This window comes from Asterias rubens, chromosome 4 (assembly GCF_902459465.1).
Source record: "Asterias rubens chromosome 4, eAstRub1.3, whole genome shotgun sequence".
Lineage (NCBI taxonomy): Eukaryota > Metazoa > Echinodermata > Asteroidea > Forcipulatida > Asteriidae > Asterias > Asterias rubens.
Window position 1 is genome coordinate 15,148,123 of NC_047065.1, and position 22,260 is coordinate 15,170,382.

Here is a 22,260-nt window from a genome sequence, read left to right on the forward strand (position 1 = left end):
ATTTTGTTTTATGTTACTTAGGCCCAAATATTGCCTTAGTAATTTATTCAATCATTCAAGTGTAAATACTAATTAAGTCTTTATTAATAAGATTAAGATACAATATACATGATTTATTTCATATGTGGCAGATTATGCAGTTTTTGAAGATTTCCCGGCTCTCTTTCCATAAATCAATGTTCATATTTTAAGCATGCACACTTGCACAAGAAAATGATCATCAAAATGAATGACCGAAGTTCACACATTTCTTCGGTCATGCAGACGTTTTGGGGTTTTTAACAAACTGAAAAAGTTGTGCTTATCCGGTGCCAAAATTTACAGGTATTAACTGAAAAATACTCAAAATATATTACGTCATCCCTGCTTGACGCCAGGCAGCAACCATTGTAGAAAAGTAGATGCGACAAACTACCGTAAAATGTTGCAGATTTAAAGCAATTTTTTCGTCCAGAAATCCAAGTTCTAGCAAAAATGTGTGAGGAACGGTGTGCGCCCTCTAGAGTTGATTTTCCGTTACTCTGAAAATGAAGTCACGAGAGGGAGACATGCACAGTTAAGTTAACGGACCGGAAAGCCGACTATCGAGGGCAAAATAAACAGACATCGTGCGACTTTACTGCGGTATCAACTCCCTTAACCCTTTTATTCAGACGTCATTCCTCCACCATGAAGTAACTGAAAGTGACTGGACGTCTGTTAATATAATGTTTTCATCTCGGAGATAAATTTGGTCTCAGCTTTTTACTATGGAACCAGAAACTAAAAAGCCTGAGGAGGGTAAGGATTTGTTTTGTTTCGTGTTATGTCAGATGTCACTGCACTTTCTGCTCCTTTCTGCCCCACTCGCAACTTTAATAAAAAGAAGGGGGGGGGGGTGGGGGGAGGGGGAGAACTGTTCATGTCTCTATGAATGATGTCTTGTAGTTGAGCTGAAAAATTAAGACAACAAAGACTTGTACTGTAATGTAATTTTATTGCAGATAGATTGTGGATATAAATCTAATTAAAGGCAGGACTACACCTATGTTTATTGGTACATGTAGCGCTATGTATTAATTTATTTTAAATGACAATTAATTATAATATATTGGTAATTAAGTCAAAAGTCAAAACAATTAACTATTAGCATAAAACCTTACTTGGTCTTGCTCTCGGTAACGAGTAATGGCAATTTTCGGGAGAGGTTGATAGTATAAAAAGACATTGTTGTGAGAAACAGCGGAAAAGTTTCTGTATGGCACCACCACTTTTTCATTCGTTTTTATGCTCTACTCATAATTTACCTCAGTGAGTGAGATATCCCTTTTTGTAAAAATGAGTGAAAAAGTGGTAGCGCCATATATGGAAAGTTAGCTGAAACGGCTCCCTCGGAAGTAACCTAGTTTTTGAGTCAGAAATAATTTTCCACAAATTTGATTTCGAGACCTCAGATTACAGAATTAGATATTGAAGTCTTGAAATCAAGTAGTTGAAAAGCCACAACTTTTTGTGACAAACAGAAAAAACATCCGTTGGTGTTTTTTCTTCCATTGCTATCTCGCAACTTCGATGACCAATTGAGCTCAAATTTTCACAGGTTTGTTATTTTATACATGTATTGAGATACACAAAGTGAAAAGGCTGGTCTTTGACAATGACCAGTAGTGTCCAGTGTCTTTAATGTCACTGACCTGTGTGGTTGCGCCACAGCACCCTATAAACGTAAATGTTTGATGGTGTAAATAAATGGGTCTAATGTTTTAAACATACATACATGTAGCTGCATACCTTTTAGAAAAAATAAGATCTTGGGTGTGATCAAACACTGTATGGAGGTAGACCTCCATGGTATACAATTCATAGGCCTTTAAAATGGAGGTAGACCTGTATGGTATATATATAAAAACTACATTATTATTACTGTCATTATTATTTTCTGTTTTGTTTTTCACAAATCCTCAGGAGGCAGAGAAGATGATCTAACGATAGGGAAGATCACGCAAACCTTTGAATCATCAACTGCTGTGATTACATTCAGTGGAACCGCCCTCGGATCAGACTCCGATAGTCTCTCATCATCAGATAACGACGACGACGACGACGACACCCACAATGACATACACAGGGACTCCCTCTCCGGCAAAGAGGAACAACGCTCAGCCCACTCCATCAAGCCGGCCAGCTGGAAGGAGGAGAGCTGGAAGAGCGATTCTGGCTTCAACAGCGACACTCCGATGTCTCAGCAGGGGTATTCCAAGAGAGAGTGCAATCACAACATTGATAAAAACACACCAGCGTCGAACCATTATTCGCCAACTAAGAGTGGAACAAGACTTGAAACTACATGCACAGACAACAACAGTATCCCCTCAAGCGCTTTGTCAGCGACTATACCAGAGAAAAAGAACAATTCATTCACAACCTCGTCTGAAAGCATCTCAAAAGAAACTATATCTATAACCTCTAGTGCGTTGTCTACAACTATACCAGAGGAAAAGCACAATTCATTCACAGCCTCGTCTGGAAGCATCTCGAAAGAAACTATATCTTTGGAGGGCTCGTCACCGAGGAGTAACGGCAGCGAGAGGTCGCAACGATTCAATCCGTTTAACAGGGTACCATTTATTGAGGATGACCACTTTGATACTATGAGTAGCTTTCCGTCTGTATCGGGCACCAACTTTGCAGGGTATAAAGATGATTTTGGTAAGTTGGGCTAATCAATGTGCGCCATTTGCCCTTAATCCCCAATATTCTTTTTCACAGGGACATTACCGATGGCCTACAACCCTACAACAAGAACTGTTTCCCTGCTGCAGTGCATTCCTACTCCCTACAGTATCCTTCCCTCCTGGGCTTAATTTCATAGAGCTTCTTTTAAAGAAGCACTTTCGGTAAACAGTATTGTCCAAGTCCTACACTTCGTGTATCACAACTTATATATAAAATAACAAACCTGTGAAAATTTAGGTTCAATCGGTCATCGGAGTCGGGAGAAAATAACATTCTTGTTTCCGCGCGTTTCGCCGTGTCATGACATGTGTTTAAAATAAGTCCGTAGTTCTCGCTAACGAGAATTTATATTGTTTTAATGTTTTCTCAAAAAGTAAATCTTTTCATGGAACAATATTTCAATAGAAGTCTTTCACCATTACCTTCTGTAAACCCTGTAAATCATTTGTAAATCTGTGAACTTTTTTTTTTTTTTCTGTACCGAAAGTGTATAATGGCTTTAAGCACAAAAAGTAGCTAAGCACCTGGCATTTATATGCGTACCAGTCAAAATACTATGTCACATGTACAATCTGCAACTGGTATCCTGCTCATTTCTGCTTAGCATAAACTTGTTGAGCAATATTTTCTGCTTTTAAAGGATTTGGGTACTTTTTGTAGCACAAAAACAATGTCCACAGATTTACATAACACTTACAACCCTTGGAGATAATGATAGTAGAAATCTTCCCTGAAAATATTACCTGCTGAGGTGCTGTAGTTTTTGAGAAATGAGTAAAACAATATCATGAAAACACATTTTTACATGCTAAAATAATATTTGTCTCATGATCACTGAGACGAAAATTATTTTCATGACATTGTTTTACTCATTTCTCAAAAACTACAGCAACTCAGCAAGTAATTTTCAGGTAAGCTTTCTACCATCATTTTCTTCAAACTGTGTAAGTTTAATGTAAATCTGTGGACATTGTGTTTTTTTTGTCATACAAAAAGTACATTATAGACCCTTTAAAAGCAGCTCTATGAAATTGGGCCCTGGCATTGGAAGAGCCAATACCCTGGCATTGGAAGAGCCAATACCCTGCTAGATTGTGACAGGAGCTTCCTACCAGTCACTGTAAAAATCAGGACCCCCATTACATTTCACAGAGCTACTTTTAAGCAAAAATGTTTGCTTAGAACTACAATTTTCTTCAAAGCAGAAATGAGCAGGGAACTAGTCCCAAATTGTACTTGTGACATGGTTGTTTGGCTGGAAAGCTTTTTTGGGGGGTTATGCTTAGCTACTTTTTTGTGCTTTCAAGCTGCTCTATGAAATTGGGCCCTGGTATAGGCATCCCCCCTGTTGTCATCGGGCAACCAAGTAATCTTTTATGTTATAATTTTTATGAGTGATTGCCAATAGCGTCCAGTGCCTCTGAGAAGGTTGTGCACCAATTTTGTTATAATAGGCCATACAGTGTGTAGTCTTCGCCTTCATGATACATGTGGGTATGAGCAGAGTTGCCTAATTTTCTGGGTTGTTTTCCTTATTTGAAGTTCTGTGCAATCTGTGAAAGTTCAAAAGGAAGTTGTTATGTCAAGTTATAGTAGACCGACATGCATGATGGGTTTTAATTGCATTGTATAAAAATGCTGGTTGCACCTTCTATAGGCCTACAGCTTTATTTTGACTGTTTAAAATATCCCATTGTTTCACATTAGAAGTGGTGGGTACAGCTGGGTGGATAGCCGTGTTAGTCAGGTATGTGTTTGTCAGGTACGTGTGTAATTGCCAAGAGAAGAATAAAATGTAGCACTCTAATGACTAATTAGTAATTAATAAATGTATGTTCTCATAGGGAGTCTCACTGAGTTAAAATGCAGTGGACACTATTGGTAATTACCCAAAATAATTATTAGCATAAAAACTTACTTGGAAACGAGTATGGGGAGAGGTTGAAAGTATGACACATCGTGAGAAACGACTACCTCTGAAGTAACATAGTTTTCGAGAAAGAAGTAATTTTCAACAAATTTGATTCTGAGACCTCAGATTTAGAATTTGAGGTCTCGAAATCAAGCATCTGATGAAGCACACAACTTCGTGTGACAGGGGTTTTTTGTCTTTCATTGTTATCTCGCAACTTTGACAACTGATTGAGCTCAAATTTTCACAGGTTTGTTATTCTGTGCATATATGTTGAGATACACCAAGTAAGAGAAGACTGGTCTTTGACAATTACCAATAGTGTCCACGAATACAATAGGCTGGTGTTGGTGATTGTGATACACTTAGGCATGCATGGGCCACAGTAGAAGGTGTGTTGAAGATCACTTACTGATTTGATGCACTGTTAAGTAAACGGACATGCCAAAAAGCCATATTTACCGCTAATTCACCGCCATCCATTTTAATAAATAGTACGTTGATAGGTGCTCCCCAAATACAGTATTGTATTGTTAACATGTTTTCCCTTTACAGGTGTATTCGACGGTAGATGGCGCATGAGAAAATGTTTTGTTCACGGTGGAGGAACGAGTTAGGGAATACTAAGTCATTAACTGCTACATTATATTTTCATCTTATCAAGTAATCGTGTACGTAATGAAAACATGACCGTGTTCAATGCAAAGGTACATGTTATTATACAATCTGAGTATCGTGAGATGTATGCAGGCAGCCGGGTCTAAAATTTTACACCGGACAGTTGTTTTAGTATCGGGCCTGTAAACTAATGTGTGTTTTACAGTTTGAAAATAATATCCCACTTTGTGATATCTTGAACAAAAAAACAAGTTAATAATTTTTCATGTCACAGGTACCCCGCAGCATTCCACATCCAGCGATACTGACACCGAGGTGAGTTTGCCATCCAAGGATCTGGACCTGGCGCTGATTACCAATGAAGATCTTGGTATTACTGAGGACCACTTCTCACAACCTGAGGTAGGTTTCTGTAGGGAGGGGGAGGGGGCGGGGTCTTCTGAATATTAGCCCTAATCAACAGACCATTAGGCTGTCCCCAATGTAATGTGGCAAAATAAAAATGTCAATGCGTGTTCCACAGATCAAATGACGAGGACCTGTGTGTGTTGTTAATTATTAAATATTTTACATAGAAACGGTGGTTTAATGTATAATTTGTTTGTGGTGACACCATGTATACATGTACTATCTTCTTGCCTGGTAGATTATGTTCCTTTGATAACTTGTCTTGCTTTTATTCTACTGCCAAGGAGTAGATTTTTCGAAATTCAGGAGACTTCTAAACTTCTGTGGAGTTAGATTTTTCGGAATTCGGGAGACTTCTTTACTACTGTGGAGTAGATTTTCAGTACTAAGGACAGGAGACTTCTTAGTTCTGAAATAATAACTGTCCTGTTTATTGACTACATCTCAATGTCCTGACTAGCCTGCTCTAGTCATCATCAGGAGTGGTTCGATGGGAACATTGTTTGTATACCACTTATGTATCAGGTTAAACATTTTCCACCAACTGTTTTCCTTTGGTCATATGTTTCTGGTATTTCCCCTTAAAAAAATGTACATGTAGCTGCCTGTTCTTTTTGTGATTGATTTTGTTTGATTGATTTGCTGATTGTCTCCTGATGTTGTTTTGTTATCAAGGGATGTTTCGGCTTCTCCAAGGTGGAGGAATTGGAGATGGCGATAGAGCTGTGCAAGGAGTCTGTGAGAGAGACGAACGAACACACCGAGCAGAGAAGAGAGCTTATAAACAGACTGGTACAGCTACGTATGAAGCTACTAGAGATTAAGGTGAGTCTACCTCTTCAGAAATTAACACTGGACTACAAAACTCTGGACACTATTGGTAATTGTCAAAGACCAGTCTTCTTACTTGGTGTTATCTCAATATATAAATAACAAGCCTGTGAAAATTTGAACTCAATTAGTCATCGAAGTTGCGAGATAATAATGGGAGAAAAACCACTCCTTGCTATACGAAGTTGTGTGCTTTCAGATGCTTGATTTTGGGACCTCAAAATCTTATTTTGAGGTCTCAGTTTTAGTGGAAAATAACTTCTTTCTTGAAAACTACTTTACTTCAGATGGAACTGTTTTTCACTATGTTTTATACTATCAACAGCTCTCCATTGCTTGTTACCAAGTAGGTTTTTATGGTAAAAATTATTTTGAGTAATTAACAACAGTGTACAGTGTCTCTAAAAACATTCAAAATTAACACTCAAAATTAACACTGGACCATAGGCCTGCCTTCAGCACAGGCCCGAGGTACTCGCACAATGGGACAAGCCAGGTGCAATTGCTTGTAGGCCTATGTTGCTTTCTTTTCGTTGGCCATATAAATACAAGTATTAATAATAACAATATAGGTTTTTCAGTTCATTTGTTGGTTTATTAGTGGCCAATTAAAACATTGCATTGTTCTATTTCCCGCAAATTTGAAAGGTCCCACAAACAGTCACTCAGTTTGCAATTTTGATTTACTGTGTAAGCAATTTTTTCTTTTAAATGAACTCGGACAGCATTCAAATTAACAGCAGCTTTTTGCTTAATGTCTTTTCTTTATGATGTGAAAGTGCATTGGGTTCTTTTACATACATAAAGGACGAGGCATCATGGTTAAAGCCATTATACACTTTCGGTACATAATTTTTTTTTTAAGTTCACAGATTTACAAATAACTTACAGGGTTTACAAAAGGTAATGGTGAAAAACTTCTCTTGAAATATTGTTTCATGAAATGCTTTACTTTTCGAGAAAACATTAAAACAGTTATCAATTCTCGTTGTCGAGATTTACAGATTTATTTTAAACACATGTCATGACACAGTGAAACGTGCGGAAACAAGGGTGGGTTTTCCGATGACCGATTGAGCCTAAATTTTCACAGGTTTGTTATTTTTGATATCAGTTGTAATACACGAAGTGTGGACCTTTGGACAATACTGTTTACCAAAAGTGTCCAATGGCTTTAAGTGTCTTGCTTAAAGGACAAAGGTGTCATGACTGGGAAGTACATAAAAATGGTTAATTGTTAAGTAGTAGGGTTTGAAACTTTGCATGGTGGAAATACGATAATGGAAAGGTTTGCAGTAACATCATCTAATGACTATCGCTAATGAGTTGGGGTGGTTCTGAAAAGAAAGAACTTTTTGGTTTCAACTCGACGTTGCGTTGAAACTAACGGTTCTTTTCAGAACCACCCAAACTCATAAGAGATAGTCATAACATGGTGTTACCGCAAACCTTTCCAATCTGGTTAATAGTTATTATTGTTTATTATTTTATGCACTGTTGTACTGTATGAAATTGAATATCTGATTTGTATTGGTTTGACATTCCAGGAGGGTACTGAGGAAGACCCAGACATCAAGCAGGTTCTCGGACACAAATTCTGCAAGAGGAAAGGCAAGAGTTCCAACCATCAATGTGAAATGTGTAACTCGGTCATCTGGGGTATGCTACAGAGCTGGCATAAGTGCTTAGGTGAGTCTGAGAGAGTACCCCTTCTCCACTCCCTGTTCGGGGTGTGTTCGATTAGCTTCCCCTGCCCCGGTGTGCTCACCCAGGTGAGCCCCTCACATGAGTGCCAACTTTCCCTAACACCAATAGATGAATTGCACTACGCGTCATCAACCGCCATATTTGATGTATTTTACACATGAAAAGTGCACGCGTGTACGCGCTACGCGTGACTCTTGTGCACTTTTCAAGTGTAAAATACATCAAAGATGGCGGTCAATGTCGCATATTGCAACCCATCTATGCATCTTGGGACAGCGGCCGGAACTACTTCTATTGTGGGCATTAAGTCTGTTTACGAAAAGATCAAACCGTCAAAATTTTATTTCAAAAGGTAGTAACACTTTTGACATATTGCTTGGAATCTGGAGCGGTTATTCCAGGCAGGAAGAATAATTAAAAAATGGAATACACATTCCCAGAAACGTTTCATGCAGAAGTTATCTTAGATTCATAAATACCTCAGACAGTTTCACTATTCCTATTGGTGGAGAGCGCGTCACATGGGTGTGTGTATAAACCTTTGTTTATGACCAGTAAAAAGTGTTGAAACATGGGCGTGACACGAGAGCTTGCAGTTTCTTAATTCCTATTGGTCGAGAGCAACGGCTGAAACAGTTGTGCCACATCACGCGATACGCATCACGCGATACGCGCAACGTGCATAGCATTCCCTTATAAGGAGATCTTTACCCGAGAGCGGCGGAGGGCTTTACCATTTCATAGTTGGGTATTGTGTTGAAAGAAATCATTTAACAATTATAATTTTTGCATTTGTTTTACTTTTTGACCAAAAAGTGTTGATGTTTTTGACGGAAAAGGTATTTACGATTGGGAAGCAAAGTATGTTGAATCAGTTTTCAACTAAAGGTTTAAACCCGCTGAGGCCTGGTTCTTGATAATTTATCTCGACTTCGTCTCGGTAAAATTATCAAGAACCAGGCCTTGTTGGGATTAAACCACTAGTTGAAAACCTCTTTACCACACATTGATTTCCTTATTGAATTGATGTTGAATATCTCTTTCTCAAACCACATTCCTTTGAAGTGAAATGTCTTTTTTAAATTGTTAAACATTATCAACACCTAGTACGTTATTAAGGCCGAGTCACACTGCATCGGTAACGAAAACGATAACGATCTCGACGCAAAGAGAACGCGTTCTATTGGTTTGATTGCTCCACGCAGAATACGCACACGCTCATTCAACCAATAGAATGCATTCTCTTGGCGTCGTTATCGTTTTCAGTCTCGTTATTGCTGCAGTGGGACCGGGCCTTTAGTTATTTGTATTTTGTATAACTACCATAGGACAATGCTGCTACCAGTTTACCCACATCACAGCAATTTGTGCACTTCCTGTAAACAAAGGAAAGTTGTAATAGTCTTGTTACTTATATGCCATTTCTTGTTATTATTTTACAGAGTGTGGTTTTAGTTGCCATAGCAAGTGTCTGAACTTTGTCAAACGACAGTGTGCAAGTACAAAGGTAGGTGAACACGTTTTATGTTTTGCAATTTAACTTTCTCAAAACGCATTGCTTTTTGGCATACAGGAAATTTGATATTTTCTGTTGTAATTTCCACCTTCAATAGAACCTAAACTGCACGTAGCTCGTGCGTACTTACGTTTTGGTTGGCAAAATGGTTTGTACACGGCTAATGGGTGCGTGATGCAGACGTGATTACGCGTCTGCCTAATGCACAATTCTGAGGCGTTTGCCAACCAATAGGGTATGTATGCATGCGTGATTTTAAATAGCATATTTCATGTGAAGGGTCCATTCTAGAGTTATCAAAATAACAGCTAAACACCACTTTGAAATCCTGCATCCAGAGATGCGGTTGGTACCGGCTGTCACCTCACAAAACGTGGATGGATTCAACATTCTTATGAAAATACCAAGTGACAGGTTTTTGATGTTATCTCAGCTAGTAGACACTGTATTCAGCTGAACTTTAACATTTGTTGTATCTATCTTTTTAAAAGGTGTTCCTATAAATCAGCATTCTGTTGACAAAAAAAAATCAAATCTATGACCTACATGTATCTTCTACATTAATTTTCTGTTATTAGTTTCTGCATTTCTACTTTGGAATCTACACTTCTATGATTACTGTACTGTTTTTAATCACAGGTCAGCCATCCTGTTTTTCCTGAACATGCGGTTGGTTATTAACGGTTTTTTTTAAGGCTTTGTTTTTTCTTAACTCCTCACATTCACTGCTTGCAAAATAACCAATCAATATTCCTGCATCCCTGAGGCTTTATTCAAAACTGTTGCTTGGGTCTAGTTCATGTCAGCCATTTTGTAAGCCATGTGCCTTATAACATACCTGTGAGCTTTTGACATTGGCTGTAGCTAGGGGCTAGGTCATGTCAGCCATTTTGTAAGCCATATGTGCCTTAACACTTGTGAACTTTTGACATTGGGCGTTGCTTGGTCATGTCGACCATTTTGTAAGCCATGTGCCTTAAACCTATTTGCTTTTGACTATGGCCGTGGCTTGGGTCTTCATTTCTGCCGTTTTGTAAAGTAAGCAATGTGCCTTTGACAATAGCCGTTGCTTGGTGGGGCTAACTCATGTCAGCCATTTTGTAAGCCATGTACCTTATACAAAGCATGTGTCTTCAAAATAAACTAATTTACACAAAAGCTATAGTCATATCCTTGGCCTGATTATCTGCAGCTTTATTCTCAGACCTAGGCCACCAACCAATCTGCGAGTGAAGAATGCTCCGAACTTGGAGTCCCGCACGGGCACAAGCAAAGTTTCCTTGCATTTGAAATGTGGCGTCAATTAATGTTTTTGGATTCTGACAAAAATTGCACTTGATCTAAAGTGTATCAAACACAGCATTCACATCATTTGAGCGGCGGTTAAGGACATGTTATTCATTTCCTATTTCCATAAGGAATCTATCGATTGCAAAATGAGTGGCTCACAAAACTGAAATTTACCTTTTTCAAGAATCAACTAGCAATTACCAGCTTATTACTGGATTGAAATCATACATGTACATGCAATTACGTATTATTCCCAGAGAGTGCAGTTAACATCCACGTGAAATGCAATCATTACATCATGGTTACCAGACTATCCCATACAAGCGCCTCACACTGAATTCCCTTCACTTCTGCATCGTGAAGAATCAAGATGACCGCCTAAGCTTCTCTGATTGGATAATGTGCTCATGACATCAACTGTCTAGAAACGAAAATATTGTTCATATCATGTCATGCAAAACATTATATATCATCAGTTCTCAAAGAAAACTGTAAACATCCCACTAAAAAGTTTGTATGCTTTTATGGTGCTGTGTCTTTCTTAAAAACTAAACTATTAACATTAATAATCTATTTTTATATCACAAGGTTAAGATGTTACACACTGTTACCCCGGACCCACATAACACAGTTAAAAGTGACCAGGTATTTGCCAATTCTATACTATATAACATGCCACTGATTCACCATCCCTCCTCCCTTCCGAAGACAAATTAACCCAAAATCCATTTCCTGCCACCCACAGACTCCACTTACACATTAATTTACTAACTACACTTTACTTTTGCACTGATCGAGATTGTTCCTGTTAAACACAGGCCTTTAACTGCCCTCTCGAAGGGGCACACAAATTTTCCTCTGGTAATTGGGGCGATCTCTATGAGAAAAATGTAGATTTGTATTGGAACCTTGCACAGGGCACCACGGCAAGTGCTGTGGGTGCTGTGGGTTACTTTGAGGCCTGTAAATAGGAAAACTAGATCAATACTGGTCCGTGCAAAAAAAAAACTTGCAGAAAGTAACGAGACATTGCAAGACATTCATTACAGAGAAGACATCATCGTTTTCATTTTATAAGAACTGAAAAGTTCAAGTTGTGCTTTTGACAAATCAAGATTGATGAAACTAATGTGTTAGGACTTGCATGTACTCATCAGTCAGTCGGTTACATGTATAATACATTACTATCATTTTACAATACTTAATTTGTTCTCTGACCTATTTTGTTGCTATGAATATTACCATGACCAGATTCATAACAAACATCTGCTCTCTGGGGACTTGAATATTCAGCATTATCATTTACTGCACGATAGGAATGCACTGATTTTGGATGAAAAAGATTATATTTTACCATATAGTTTGTCCACTGGCTTTTTAGGGTAATCCTGAACTTAAGGATTGCCCTAAAAAGCAAATGAGTGGTTTTGCCAAGATTGAAAGTTTTGAATTTTTCCCCCTACATCGGTTTGTGATGAGCGCTGTTAACTCGGTGCTTTCACGAGTCCTGTGGAAATTGAAGCCAACAGGCATAATACTCGGATGGGTTTTAAAATGCAAACTAAATATGAACGTTTTCTGTCAACTAAGTTTGCTTGAGAGTTGAAACAATCTAATTAAGCTATTTTGAAAGTGTACATTTATTCATGTTGCTGGGACTGAAAAGGGGAATTACTGGTTTCTGTTGAATTGTCATTCATTGTTCAATGCACTGTCAATATACACATCCAGCAGAAAGAAAGATATGAAATTGAAAGTTGGCCAAGAAACAGGTTTAGCAACTTGCACTATTTTTCATCTGGAACAAAGTAATATTGTAAAGTCCATTTCCTGATCATCAGTAACATTCACCTTGTATAATTATCTGGGTTTTTGTTTGTTGCTTACTTTTACACCATGTTCCAGAAACAAAATGTTCAACTCAACTCAGAAACATAAATGTCCATAAACATACATTTTTTCTGAAGTTGAGCAGAGTACACTGTTTGAAATGTCGAGACCAAACCAGTTAATTTCAGAGCCAATACACCACTGAATGGTTGTACTTGCATGGTTTACAGGTTATAATTACTTATTATATTATAAATGTCCACAACTTGCATGCAGTTATAAGCAATGATAACTTTTTAATTGGAATATTTCAATGTAATGTGTAAAACATTCTCTTGAAAAAAAGGAAGATTAAAAACAGTTTTAAGATCTGTCACAATACCATTGAAATTCAACGTTTTGCAAGCATCCTCGTAAAAGTATGTTTGCATGCATTTATGACAGCAGTTGTAAATTAAACACTACATTATGCTTCAAAATTGCAGTAGTGTCAATGTATTTTCTGTAGACATTACAAGCACCACCAAGAAGTGCTCAGTTAAATTTCCTCCTTTACATCAGGTAAAATGTTGATGGTGTTGTGTGTTTTGAACCCTCAAATAAAAACAGAGTAATAATAATAATATCAAAGTCTTATATAGCACACAGATCTACTAAAACAAGGTACTCAAGGTGCTGAGTATATACAAAAAGTCAGAAAGATAGGTTATTGCAGAGATGAATTCTGAGACCCAATTATTTAGCACTTAAAAGGATTTACAAGGTGCTACGGCGCATACAGCAGCCACAGCCAGGAACACCGGGGCAAACCCCATCTCTTTTTGAAAAGTGCACTGTTTTTTTAAACGTTACACAACACATGGGACCAACGGCTTTACGTCCAATCCGAAGGACGAAGCAATGGTTACAGCTGGGGATTTGAACGCACACTCTGCTGATCAGAAACACCAGAGTTTGAATTCGATGATCTTAACCGCTCATTCCTCTTGTCCTTGTACAGCAATTTATTCAGAAAAGAAAAAGTTTTGAAAGGCGGAAATGAGTTCAGCTCCTTTTCCCACTAGACCAGTTTTCCAAGGAAATTCCTGGAATTCTAGACCAGTTTTCCAAGGAAATTCCTGGAATTAAACACTACTTTATGCTTTCACACTAGACCAGTTTCAAAGGAAATTCATGGGAATCTGGGGCTGACAATTCAAATTAAAAATGCTAAACTCTGAAGAATATCAATTTTGTTATTTTTTTATTTTTATTTAACCCATACACACCGATGTGTGTAAGCCTTGTATACTCAGTACTTACCCGAGTTCTGTGAAAAAAATCACAAGCATATTACTCGGGTGGGATTCAAACTCATGACATTTGCAATTCTAGTGCAGTGTCATATCATTTAGACTGAAGAATAGTTATTGCTAGGGAGTAGGGTTAAGCAAGATAACTTGTACATAAATTTTTGATGTAATTTTATTGTTAACCAAATGCCATTAGTCTATGACTTTTTGTTTGGTCTGGTATTTTTAAATGAAAATAAATCAATTTTGAATTGAATTGAATTGAATTGACCCTTGGGATTATTCAATAGCTTACTAAGTGCAGAGAAATTGCTTCAAGTGTAAACCAAACATGAGTTGGGGGCGGGGTTAAAAGTCCCCGGGAATCTCCCGAGGTTTTATATCCTTGTGAAATGGCACTGTAGTGTGAAAAGGTCTATAGATGGTCTGATATTATAAAGAAAGGGTTTTGATGTAGTATTATAAAAAGTGTGATTCAACCACTACAACAGGTGTTATCGAAATTGTGTAAAAACCCTGTATTATTTTTTTACAATTTCTTCTCTGTAGATAACAAAGCGAGGATACATCATGGAGATTTGCCCAGAGTCGGGGTTAGCTGCCCAGAATTACCGCTGTGCGGAGTGCAGGGCTCAATTGTCTTTCAGTAAGTCAAAGGTCATGAATTGCACGAAAATCTCCACCTCATGGCAGCGATGAATGAACAGGCAAACATACGTTAAGGTTGGGACCCTGACGCACACGGGTGGGCTATACCTACAGTCTTGTAAGCTCATTGATTGTGTAATCACATTTGCTGCATTTTTTATTCAATGACACAGAAAAGAACAATTAAACTTACATGCAAATAGCAGTACAAAATATTATTATAAAGCTTTTAAATAGGTTTGTGCACAAAACAGGGGTGCGCAAGAATGACGTAAAAACGCAGAGCAAGTCAGTCATTATATAGCTCTACAGCTGTCAGTTAAAAAAAAAAAAAAAACTAACAAACTGAAAATCTATTCAAGTAAAGGAGATAATTTTATATTTTAGTCGTCATTGTGTGCATTTTGCTGTAGTATTTTGAGGGCCAGCCTCCTTCCCGTGCCTCTTATAGGATGTGATGGCAGAGCTGATAAGAGAACTAAACTGAAGCTCTGGTGTTTCTGTTGAGCAGAGTGTGGGTTCGAGTCCAAGTCATGATACTGGAATACACTTAACTTTAGTTGCTTCTCTCCACCCAGTAGGGCATATTTGTTGCAAAGACTTTATACTCTCTAGGGAGCTGAGATGGTTTATGGAATGAATCAAGGGCACATGACCAGGGGTAATTATGTTGCAAGCACTTTGAGATGCCCTTTGGGTGTGAAAAGTGCTATATAAAAACTGGTTATTATTATATTTTTCTGTTTTTATAAAATTTGTTTACTTTGTTGGTTGTTTGTTTGTTTACTTAGTTGTTTGTTTGTTTACTCTTTTCACAGAGGGAGATGCTGTGGAGCCGAGGCAGTGTGACTATGACGGTCATTACTATTGTAGTTTGTGTCATTGGAATGACACTGAGGTCATACCGGCCAGGGTCATCCACAACTGGGACTTTGAGACAAGGAAGGTATGAATAATTAAGACCTCATCATCACTCTTTTATTCCCATGGCATGTGATGACTCTTAACCAAGAAGCAGCCGATTTCACAAAACGCTAGGATTAATCCTATCTCGAGCTAGGACGAGTGACTCGTCCTGACGTGATGGGTTCAATGCATCCTAACGTCTATGGATACGGAACTAAACTCGTCCTTATATTATTCCTAAGTTAGGAAGAGTTTGGTGAAATTGACGGAAGGTGTATTAACAATGTCAATATCTACATTGTACATACCTGCCTTTGATTCAAGTCTGCAAAGGTTTATGCGAAGGGTCGTTCTATATATCTTACATTTCTTTGGTGCTGTCGCTCTTGGTGTGATCCCTGGCTGCATGGAAATAACAGGTTGAATAGTCTCTGGCTGGCACACCCGAGCAAAAGCCCTTTTCACTCTGCATCTCTTAAAGTTATCCTCATGAAATACAGCCCTAGGGATGCCCAGGAGTTTCTCTACCCCACCGTTCTGGTTGCACGTTTCAAAAACATCCAAGGGTTTTACCACTTACCCCTACTGCAGTGCAGGGATAGCTATTCCCCGGGGTTACGTCATGGCCGAGTGGTTAAGAGCATCAAATTCAAGTTCTGGTGCTAAGTCACCGGGTTCGAATCCCGGTCGTGACACTTGTGTCCTTGAGCAAGATACTTTACTATTATTGCTTCTCTTCACCATGGGGGTATAAATGGGTACCTGCGGAGGGCAGAGGTTGATATTGTGAATGACAAAAGCCTTTGGAGCGATCTAAATGGTTGCCTAGGTTGTATACTCCCAAGGGAGCTAAGCTACATTAAAAGGGATGTTTATTGGCCCAATGACCAGGGCACTATGTAAAGCGCATTGATATGGTTATTGTGAAATGCGCTATATACGAATTGGATATTATTACTATTATTATTTTGCCTGGTTGAATCAGGGGTAAAGCAATCAAAGTGTGAATGGCTGGCCATTATTCCCTGGGGTTGTGAATAAAATAGTGTGAAAATTAGGGCCAAAGATATTGACAAAAATAGGGACACCACAAACTTTAGGGCTGGATATCTCAGTTGGTAGAGCATCAGTACATGAATCAAGAGTTTACAGGTTCAAGTCCCAGTCAAATTGTTGTCTTTTTTCAACCCAACATGATTCTTATTGTTTCTTGTACAGGTTTGCAGACAGTCGAAGCAGTTTCTAAAGCTGATGCTAAGGAGATCCCTTCTTTGCATACAGGATCTGAACCCCATGCTGTTTAACTATGTGGAGGAACTCAGCCAAATAAAGGTCATTTGGGATCACAATTAAAAACCACGCCTCAATTTCATAAACTCTCAATCACAAAATGAAAGTTTTAAAATAAACCTTGTAGCATGTACATGAAGGTTTCATGTTTCATGGTTCAACATGTTCAATGCAAAGTTCCCTCCATTATTTGAGCTTATCTTTTGCACTATGGCAGGCTGTGGGACTTCTATCTATTTTGCATAGTGGATCGGGCGGTTGGATAGATGGATTGCAATATGCGTCATCGACCGCCATCTTTGATGTGACAACAAGGGAAAAGTACACTAGTTTACGCGCTGTGCGTGCACTTTTCGCATGTTAATACATCAAAGATGGCGGTCGATGACGCGTATTGCAATCCATCTATTGGCGTAGTGGTATCTTTCCTCACCTTCCACCTCCAGGACCTTGTTTCAAATTCAACTGGGGGAACTATGTGGATTGGTTTTTCAGTTTCTACCTGATTGCTGGGGTCTTTCCTGGAATAACTCCACATACAAAACTGAAACTTCCTTCCTTGTCGTCTCTCTATTGGATTCTTTGCTAGTGTAGTAAAGAAAGTTTCCTTTTCTGTGAGTTCTTGGTTTCACAACCAAAATAAATATATGAAATTTTTGCCAATGTTTTTTCTTTTTTGTTGTTGCTATTCTCCAGAAACTGCGAGAAGAGATTCTTATCATGAAGATGTATTTCCTCTCCTGCCGGAAAGCCATGGAAGACAAACTATTACTTCAGGTAAAAATTGAACATTCCTGTCATCTTTCTAGGCTCTGTGGGGGAGTATGTAGCACAGAGCTGGTATGGGTGCTCCGAAGCCTTTTTCAAACACAATATGAACCTCTACCAACGCAGGTACCCATTTATACTCCTGGGTGCAGAGAAGCAAATTCCACAAGACCTGGATTCGAACCCACACTCTGATGACTTAACCACCAGAACTTGAATTTGATGCTCAAACCACTCAGCCATGACACCCTACACAGGTTCAGTGTTTATGAGTTACAGAGCGTTTTGTTAACTATTCTTGGTGATTTTGGTAGGGGGTATTGTTCAATGAACACCTTGGGGTTTCACTATATACAATTTTAAATTTTAAATATAAAAAAAAAAATGTTCCGGTCAGTTTCCCTTGCAGATACTACTAATTATTAATGTTTCTGTATTGACTTGATTTTCTCCATGTAGTTAAGTTCATATTTTGTATAATTCTTGTATTTCGTGTATTCCATGATTTCATTAGTAATGTTGATCTCTGAACAGTTATCAATTTAAAATTGAATAATATAATAATAATATTGAAGTCTTATATAGTGCACAAATCTACAAACAAGGTAGAAATATATATATGCTATTGAAGTGATGAATTCTGAGACCCAATTATGTAGCACCTTATAAAGGTGCTACGGCGCATTCAGCAGCCACAGCCAGGAACCGAACTTTGTACATTTTTTTATATATTTCTTTTAGAGGCCCTTGCCATCTACTCCTATGGCTGAAACAGGGTTACCCCTTTTACAGTCCATACGGATGTAGGCTTGGGTATCATCAGTCCGAAGCCTGGCCGGTAGTGCAGTAAGCACTACCTCCCCAATTTTACGTAGCAAGTGTCACGACCGGGATTCGAACCCACACTCTGCTGATCAAACACCAGATAATTGGTTTTATTTTTTTGTTTTATTTTGACAAAAATTGAAAAATAACAAATAATTAAAAAAAGGATGCATCCCCAAAAAAGGATGCGGGCGGGGACGATCAACTGTTTTAAAATTATTATTTGGCCTTTAAGCTGTAAAGTGCTATGTAGGCCTACGTTTAGCACCTCTTGCAGTTGGTTTCTCTTGATAAAGTTTAAAGCCCCCCCCCCCAAAGATTGTTTTTTCCCCCCAGCTCTTGATTCAAATTGATAATCTTCTACTTTTTCTCTTCTAGTTGCAGAACAGACCACACTTTGTGGAGCAATCGGACACGTACTCATTACAGGATCTGATCGACACAAAAGACAATACTCTGCTAACAACACTGTCTGGTATCCACAGCAATTATGCAGTACACATCAGAATCGAGTGCCCGGTAAGAATTAATCATCTAAAACGGGGAAGGAATTAGCATGAATGTAAATCAATGGGTGGCGCGTCCATTTAAACAAAACTCTCCACTCAACAAGAAGAAACTATAAGAAGAAACTATAATATTAACTGTATTTATAACGTGCCTTTTGCCAAAGGATACAAAGCGCCAGGTATTATTACTGCAAGGAGTGGGACGAATTTTGAGATACATATAAGACCTAATCCTTTAAGCACAATGTAATGGTTAACAAGGTGCTGTGGCGCAATATGCTGCCAATCCAGCCAGGAACACCGGGGCGAAGGGCGAATCCCTTCTCTTTTCGATAAGTGCACTGGGTTCTTTTACATGCGTTTACACAACACATGGGACCAACGGCTTTACGTCCCATCCGAAGGACGAAGCAATGGTTATGTGTCTTGCTTAAGGACACAAGTGTCACGGATGGGGATTCAAACCCACACTCTGCTGATCAGAAACACCAGAGTTTGAATTCAGTGCTCTTAACCGCTCGGCCACGACACTCCCACAGCCATCTATAGGAGTATATTGTTTAAAACATTGAGACCATCTTTTCAGAGCCAACACTCACTCGAAAGAGATTAACACATGGTTGTACCTGCAAGTTTATGATTTATTTCTAGTTTCTTCTTATTTCTCCACACCATGCAAAGCTTCAAACTTTCTCCACTCAATATTGAGTTTGCACAAGGCGTAATAAACCTTCACACCGTGCGTGTCTTCCATTTCCACAGTATTTTCTTACTTGTTTCCTTTGTGTAAACTTTCACTAGCAGACATGATAGGTGCATGTAATTACACACAGATGTTTTATGAACAGGGATGAAATTGTGACTAAAAGTAAATTGCTGGACTTTTTTTGGCCCTCGATGAGTTGAGCCATTGAGAGGTTGATTCCCGCAACTAATTTTGTGTGCTGCATGTTAGATTTTCACAAAGTGCATTGTTGTGCCTTAAGAAAAGATGTATCATTACCCTTAAAGGTACTGAACATGTTTGGTAACTGTCAAAGACCAGTCTTCTCTTGTATCTCAACATATATGCACAAAATAACGAACCTGTGAAAATTTGAACTCAATTGGTCGGTGGGAGAGAATAAAAGAAGAAAAAAGACTCTTGTGTCACGAGTTGTGTGCTTTCAGATGCTTGAATTCGAGACGTCAGCTGAGGTCTCGACTTCAATTCAAATATTTTAGTGAGAAATTACTTTTTTCTCAAAAGTAACGTTACTTGAGAGCAAGCCGTTGCTCACAATGTTTTATACTATCAACATCCCTCCATTACTCTTTACCAAGTAAGTTTTTATGTTAACTATTATATTTAGTAATTACCAATAGTGTCCATTGCCTTTAAAGACGGGCGACTTGACACATCAAGTTGGAACTATCTATAATGCCCTATAAAACTTTTATAAAAGTACCAGCATTTTTTGTCCAGTAGCTTCTCTTTTTACTAGGACTGATATTTTTCTCACATACTTTCATGACTTTTGACCTGACCCATATTTAAGGTGTGTGATTTGTTCATTTCTTTCAGCTATGTCAAGCGAGGGGGTTCATCTGTGGAACCAACTTGGTTGGAACTATCTACAGTATAATGCTTTTATAAAAAACTTTAAGTACCAGCATTTTTGTCCAGTAGCTTCTCTATTTACTGGGACTGATATTTTTCTCACATACTTTCATGACTTTTGGCCCGACCCATATTTAAGATGAGTGATTTGTTCATTTCTTTCAGCTATGTCAAGCGAGGGGGTTCATCTGTGAGCTGTGTAATACAGACGAGATTCTGTACCCATTTGACATGATTGCTGCTGTCTGTCCGCTTTGCTCATCCGTTTTCCACAGGTAAATATAAGCCCCTTGGATGGACCCTTCCCATGAAATATGCTAATCACATTCACGCATGCGTACAGACCCTGTTGGTTGGCAAACGCCATAGAGTTGTGCACTAAGCAGACGCGCAATCGCGTCTGCGTCACGCAACCATTAGCCGTGTACAAAACAGCGCGATGTTCCTTCATTTTGCCAACCAAAACGTTAGTGCAATGTGCAATTTACATATTTCATGGGAAGGGTCTATTGGGTTGCAGGCCTTTAATCACACAATTTTCTCTCGGCCTCGACACCCCTTCAAATATTTACCCCAAAATATGTCCACTGATTGCTTTTAATTGGTATGTTTTCTTTAACCACAAACTATTGCTTTTCCCGACTGTGCTTTCAGTAGCCTCTGACTTAACTATTGTTTTTTAATATTGTGTTGTGGGGTGTCCTGGCCGAGCGGATAAGAGTACCGAACTCAAGCTCTGATGTTTGTGTTCAGCAGAGTGTGGGTTTGAATCTCGGTCGTGACACTTGTGTTCCTGAGCAAGACACTTTACTATAATTGCTTTTCTCCACCCAGGGGTAAATGGGTACCTGTGAAGGCAGATCAGGGTAATAATGTTGGAAGCGCTTTGAGACATGGTGTATAAAGCGCTACATAAAAACCGAATGTTATTATTGTTTATATTATTCTATTATAATCTATTTCCATAGTACTTACAATCTACTTTTTATAAAATAACTTAAATGTAACTTTAACCTTTGACCTTAAATGTAGCTCTTAATTAATAAGTGCTTCAGGATCGCTTTGATCGGGTTTGATCTGGTTGTTTAAGAACTGTGTATTATGAACAGTTCAAGTGTCGCAACAAGTGAACTGCTAACAGTACCCACCGACAAAATGTTAACTATTTGAATACCTCATAATTAATACTTTTATGCCATCTTTACAATGGTTGTCTTTTAGAGGCCTACATTTTAAACCCGTTTTTAATGCTCTGGTAGGCTATACTTTTGTTTTGTTTTCGCCTTTTGTTTTATTTTCATTTTAATGTTTATACTGTTAAGAACTAATTTTCGCTGAACATGTGCAATTCAGTTTCTTACTGCCAGATATGTATTTAATAAACCATCATTGAATTGAATTGAAATACAATTATTATTTGTCATCTCTCACAGGGATTGTTTCTACAAGAGAGATCAAGAATGTCCGAAATGTGAACGGATGAATAGAAGAACAAGCTCAGCGAGTAACAGATAAGTAGCAGCGAAGCTTAACCAGTGTCAAATGCTGGTTTTGTATATTTCAAATATATCGGAAACGCAAAGTAAACAGTGACT

The 22,260-nt window shown here is 38.4% G+C and overlaps 1 protein-coding gene across 4 annotated transcripts; it reads left to right on the forward strand.

Moving 5' to 3' along the window:
* The first annotated feature begins 390 nt into the window (after nucleotides 1–390).
* On the forward strand, nucleotides 391–22,197 carry LOC117289102 (differentially expressed in FDCP 8 homolog B-like). 4 transcript variants are annotated; one of them, XM_033770065.1, is made up of 15 exons: nucleotides 391–780; nucleotides 1,945–2,688; nucleotides 5,520–5,647; nucleotides 6,329–6,478; nucleotides 8,032–8,173; nucleotides 9,634–9,698; nucleotides 10,347–10,376; nucleotides 11,586–11,642; nucleotides 14,669–14,765; nucleotides 15,586–15,713; nucleotides 16,892–17,005; nucleotides 17,660–17,740; nucleotides 18,935–19,075; nucleotides 20,831–20,940; nucleotides 22,099–22,197. In XM_033770065.1, exons 1-15 carry the CDS (start codon nucleotides 750–752, stop codon nucleotides 22,178–22,180), a joined length of 2,100 nt encoding a protein of 699 aa, XP_033625956.1. In that variant the 5' UTR covers nucleotides 391–749; the 3' UTR covers nucleotides 22,181–22,197. The 4 variants fall into 4 exon arrangements, with proteins under 4 accessions (XP_033625956.1, XP_033625958.1, XP_033625957.1 ...); XM_033770067.1 differs by lacking the exon at nucleotides 11,586–11,642; XM_033770066.1 differs by lacking the exon at nucleotides 10,347–10,376.
* The last annotated feature ends 63 nt before the right edge of the window (nucleotides 22,198–22,260 follow it).